The sequence below is a fragment of the Symphalangus syndactylus genome, chromosome 6 (genome assembly GCF_028878055.3).
Source record: "Symphalangus syndactylus isolate Jambi chromosome 6, NHGRI_mSymSyn1-v2.1_pri, whole genome shotgun sequence".
Classification (NCBI taxonomy): Eukaryota; Metazoa; Chordata; class Mammalia; order Primates; family Hylobatidae; genus Symphalangus; species Symphalangus syndactylus.
The window spans coordinates 133,974,989-133,980,728 of record NC_072428.2 but is presented as its reverse complement, the minus strand read 5'-3'; the positions used below and the strand labels follow the sequence as shown (position 1 = coordinate 133,980,728).

The window sequence follows — 5,740 nt, the reverse complement described above, 5'->3', positions numbered from 1 at the left end:
TTGCCTTGGCCTCCCAAAGTGCTGGGATTACAGGCATGAGACACCACACCTGGCCTAAATATGGCACGTTCTAAATTAAGAATAATTAAATAATGACTTTGTTATCAGTCTCTCCTAACTCTTACATCCTTATTCTACAAAAATTGGCCTTCAAGTCCTATTTACAGAACAAAAAGATACACATTTATTTCCAACTTTCAGAATATTTCACATAATTATATTAAAAGTGTGTACACTATACAGCTAGTATAAAAATATTTTTATTAATTGTGCAGCTCCGACCTTTAGTGCTGGAGAGAGGAAAGCAGAATGGGCTTTCTCGGGAGGTAGTCATAGGAAAATTTCAAGAAGTTGGAAAGGGTTCCCTAGAGTGTGATTATGTGTCCTCAGTAGGTATGGGTTCAGATGTAATCTCAAAGCCCTTTAAAGCCAGCTATTTTATTATTCTTTCAGGCTTTCATGAAGTTCTGTCCTTTTCAAGCATCCTCTTTAGAGCACCTTGGACTTCCTTGTTCCTAAGACAATAAATTAGGGGATTAAGCATGGGATTGAAGAGGCTATGAAACAGCAGGAGATATTTCTTCTGCTCCTTGGGGCTCTCATATTGGGGCTCAACATACACGATGATGGCTGTGCCATAAAAGAGTCCAACCACGCAGAGGTGGGAGGAGCAGATAGAGAAGACTTTCTGACACCCCTCTCCTGACCGAATCTTTAGAATGGCACATAGAATATGAACATAAGATATTACAATGGAAAAGAAAGGTCCCACCAGCACAGACACTGCCCCTGCCAAAACCATTACCTCATTAATGTGGGTATCCGCACAGGCAAGTTTGAGAACAGCCATAATTTCACAGAAAAAGTGATTAAGTTTCTGGGGTCCACAGAAGGACAGTGGTAGCAGTAACACTAGATGGACAAGGGCCAATAAGACTCCTAAAATCCAGGAAGTCAATGCCAAAGTGATGCAGACTTTCCAGGTCATGATGGTAGAATATCGGAGAGGGTGGCAGATGGCCACGTACCGATCATAGGACATCACCACCAGGAGGAGACATTCTGTATGTGCAAAACTCAAAAACAGAAACATCTGGGTCATGCAGCCAGCAAAGGAGATGTGCTTGGCTGGATGCAGGAGGTTCACCAGCATCTGGGGCACCGTGTTGCAAGCATAGGTGATGTCGACGACTGCCAGGTGTGAGAGGAAGAAGTACATGGGGGTGTGGAGTCTGGAGTCCAGTGAGATGAGCCCCAGGATGGTCCCGTTCCCCAGCAGGGTGAAGATGTAGAACAGGGAGAAGAGCCCAAAGAGGAGCATCTGAATCCTTGGGCCAATGGGAAATCCCAGTAGGAGGAACTCTGTGATGGAAGTCTGATTTCCCCCCATTTCCCTGTAGAAGAAACAAGGAGCTCACCAAGTCTGAATGTCTAAGGCAAATGTTTAAGCATGCTGCAACTGTACGTATTATTGTTTGAGTGTTTTCTAAGAAAACACCTTCAATTATATTTTGATCTTAGTCACTTACTAAGAGAAAATTATGCATTACAAATGAAGCACAAGGAAATTTTGTCATCTATGATAAATTCAGTGTTAGTATGATATTATAGTATTCATTACATCTTATTTTCAAATCTACTTTCATCACAGTTCAAAATATGTTAATACTTAAATTGCCTTCATAGCATGGACTCTTTCCTCAGTTTGTGATGATTATATCAGATGCTTGCCCTCTGGATTCCTTCATTGCAGGGTACTCATATCCATGCATGTGGAAGTGTGCTGGTGTCTATGTCTACATGTAAGGATAGAAAGAGGGATGATGACCATGTCAATGATCCTGCTATCAGGTCTTCTCACCAATTTGTGCCTTTGCTACATGAATTATTTGTTAAACTTGTGATTTTTACTGATTGCATAATCTTGAATTAAGTTAAGAGAATGGCAGTTTGCCCTAACTTTGGCTGGATTTAAACAGAGATCTTTGTGTCTTGACTTTTGCACCCATAGAGGGTCTACTCTGTTTGTGTTGTCTTATGATCAGAATGTAGTTACCTGTCACCTTTCTTAGACTACAGTAATCTATTGTATATGTCATTGTACATTTCATCATACAGTAATCTATTGTATATATAGTATACTTCTTATACTATAAATGTGTATTTATATTATTTATTTGTATATACATTTTTCTGGTTTTTGCAAATTTATTTTTAACAATTTTTAATTGATACATAATAGATGTAAATAGTTTTAGGGTACATGCAATAATTTAATGTACTCATTTAATTTATAAAGATCAAATCTGTATACTTGGGCTATCTGTCACCTTAAATATTTGCCTTTTCTTTATGTTAGAAACATTCAAATTATTCTCTTCTGGCTATTTTGAAATATACAATAGATTACTGTAAACTATAGTCACTCTTCTAATCCATTGAACACTAGGTCTTATTTCTTCTATGAAACCATATGTTTATACCCATTAGTCAACTTCTCTTTTGTTTCCCTTTTGCTACCCCTCCTGGCATCTGGTAACCACTAATCTACTCTCTGTCTTCATGAGATGCACATTTTTAGCTCCCACATATAAGTGAAAACATACAATATTTGTCGTTCTGTGCTTAGCTTATTTCATTTAATGTAATGACCTCCAGTTCCATCCATATTGCTGCAAATGGCAGGATTTTATTCTTTTACATGGCTGAATAATATACAATTGTGTATATATATCACATTTTCTTTATTCATTCATTGATGAGCACTTAGGCTTATTCCATATTTTGGTTACTGTGAATAGTGCTGCAATAAACATGGCTGTGAAGATATATTTTTGATTTGTTCACTTCCTTTCTTTTGGATATATACCTAGTAGTGAAATTGTTACATATGATTTATTTAGTTACATTTGGAAATTTCTAAAATTCTGCTATATTCCTACAGTAATAAATGTCTACCCAGTACATACACACGAGTATATATATAATTGAATCCTTACTCTGCGTAATGCGCTTGTTTTCTATTTTATTCTAGTCTAATGTATTCTATTTCATTAGTAAAAGTGCTGGCTGAATTATTTCATGATGGGTCATAGCCTGGGATTTAAAAAATACTGATCTCTATCCAAAACTAGAGCTAAAACTCTAACTATATACTTATATTCATAGAATGTTTAACATATTTTATAGCTTCTTAACTATCATGTACAAATAAATAACTACTTGTTATTTATGGTGACTCTTTTTTTTTTTTTTTTGTGGCCTATCAAATGTTTTAAAATCCTTCCAAAGCAAAGAGGGTATACTGAGGTTTGAATCATTAACTTCTAAATTATTGCTTCTGTTTTTTTGCCTGACTCTATAGCCTTCTTTAGCCCATAATCCATCTGAATTTCACTAAAATAAAAACAGAAAAATTCATAATTGAGTTCCTATCAATGAGTTCCCTATTCAAGTTTTCTGATAAGTTAATATTTGAAAGATTTCATCAGCAAAGGTAAATAAGTTTTGCTTCAAAGCAAGAATCATAATTCAAAGTAGAAATTATTGGAAGGTGATATTATCTTAGTCAATAAATAATCTGATCATTATTGAAATTGCCTTCTTGAAAATTAGTAATTTTATTAGGAATAAAGATTTCAGTGAGTGTTTTAATTCATAGATTAATTAACCATCTATTCAAGATGGGATTCCTTTGTTATGTGAGAAGTTGAACTAGAAGAATGCCAAGATCCTTTCCAACAACAGGATTCGGTGGTCCCAAATGTATAGAAAAGTGTTATTCACTTTCACCTCAACTTTCTTGCAATATTTGAGTCCAATGAAGATAACAATGCTACTTTTAAAATTTCATATGATAAAGGCATCACAATAAAGTAGAAGGACCAATGGTGTCGTCTCATCTTCCCCCATCTCCAAGTAGCTAAATCACAAAATATAAATCCACAGGTATTAACTGAACATATACTACATCCTGCTACGTGTCTTAGCTGAGGGCATATAAGACTGTACTTGTTTGTAGCCACATGTAACCTGGTTGGATTGATAAGACTATTAAAAAGACTCACAAATATGCCAGCAGTGCCACTGCTGGGTATATACCCAAAAGAAAGGAAATCAGTATATCGAAGAGATATCTGCACTCCTATGTTGCAGCACTGTTTACAATAGCTAATAATTGGAAGCAAGCTAAGTGTCCATCAACAGATGAATGGAAAAAGAAAATGTGGTACATATACACAGTGGAGCACTATTCAGCCATAAAGAAAGAATGAGATCTAGTCATTTGTAACAACATGGATGGAAATGGAAATCATTATGTTAAATGAAATAAGCCAGGCATAGGAAGACAAATATCACATGTTCTCACTTATTTGTGGGACCTAAAAATCAAAATAATTGAACTCATGGACATAGAGAGTAGAAGGATGGTTACTAGAGGCTGGGAAGGGTAGCAGGGGTGTTGGGAGGAGGTCGGGATCATTAATGGGTACAAAAAAACTAGAATGAATAAGACCTATTATTTGTTAGCAAAATAGGGTGGCCATAGTCAATAACTTCATTGTCATTTTAAAATAACTTAAAGAATGTAATTGGATTTTTTTGTAACTTAGAGAGTAAATGCTTGAGGGTCTGGGTGCCTCATTCCCTATGATGTGCTTATTTCCCATTGCGTGCCTGTATCAAAACATCTCATATACCTCGTAAATATATACACCTACTATGTACCTACAAAAATTTAGAAAAAAAGAGACTCACAGATATGATAATTCTCATGTTTAAATAGCTCAGAAAAAGGAATTTCATATTTAATATAAATCCTTTGGGTCACTCTTCTACTTATGTAACATAAATCTAGTTTGCAGTCAATTAGGCCCATTGTTCTATAAAACCACTCCTTAATTTCATGAGGCAATAGAAACAAGCAACCCCCCACAAACAACTATTTTACCTTACAATTTAAACAAGAAATTCAACACCAAATGTATCAAAATAAATTACCTACATTAGGTATATCTGAAAAACTTTAAATTAGTCTAGTAGCTAAGTCTATAAATAGCAGAAATTTGGCATTAACAGATAAGAATTACAGTTTGCATTGTGATTTTTTATTACAGTGCATCTGAAATTGTATAATAAATAAAGGTTGGATAATATAAAAACTTACATCTTACATCAGGATTAACAACTAAAAATGAGAAAACAAGCTGGATATGAGTTACGTAAAGCTTCACAAATTAGTAAAAAGCATCTGTAAGCTAGTGTTGAAACTCTTTCATTCCAAGAAGATTATTGGGGGAAAAAGTGCCCCAGTGGAGGTTGGATAGCTCTCAGAAGAGATGATGTTATTCTCTGCTTAGATCAACCATGTCTCAGTATGCTATGAAAGCGTGTTGCAGTGGACAGATAAAGACCCATCACGCACACTGCCATCTGCTCCTGTCCTAGGGAAAAGGGCTCTCCCTGTACTTATCTCTCTGGTTTTCTCTGGAAGGATATTGATGTCAAGATGTTGCTGCTGTTAACTTCTTCGGTCAGTGTAGAATTCATGATCAGAAATTTAAGCAGGAATACAATTACTTCCAGGACCTCTTCATACATTACAGATTCCCCAAGTTTATTTTAGTTTCAGGAACTCCAAAATACCCCCACCTACTAACCTTCCAAATAGATTCAGTTGTTTTTAGAGCAGGTGGAACTCACATAGATTCAACCTTCCAAATAGAATCACTTGTTTTAG

The 5,740-nt window shown here is 35.5% G+C and overlaps 1 protein-coding gene across 1 annotated transcript; it reads right to left on the bottom strand.

Annotated features, from left to right (window-relative positions):
• Positions 1–457: 457 nt before the first annotated feature.
• OR2A25 (olfactory receptor family 2 subfamily A member 25) lies at positions 458–1,390 on the bottom strand. Its single transcript, XM_055284377.1, has one exon. The coding sequence runs from the start codon at positions 1,388–1,390 to the stop codon at positions 458–460; it is 933 nt and encodes a 310-aa protein (XP_055140352.1).
• Between the last annotated feature and the right edge of the window lie 4,350 nt (positions 1,391–5,740).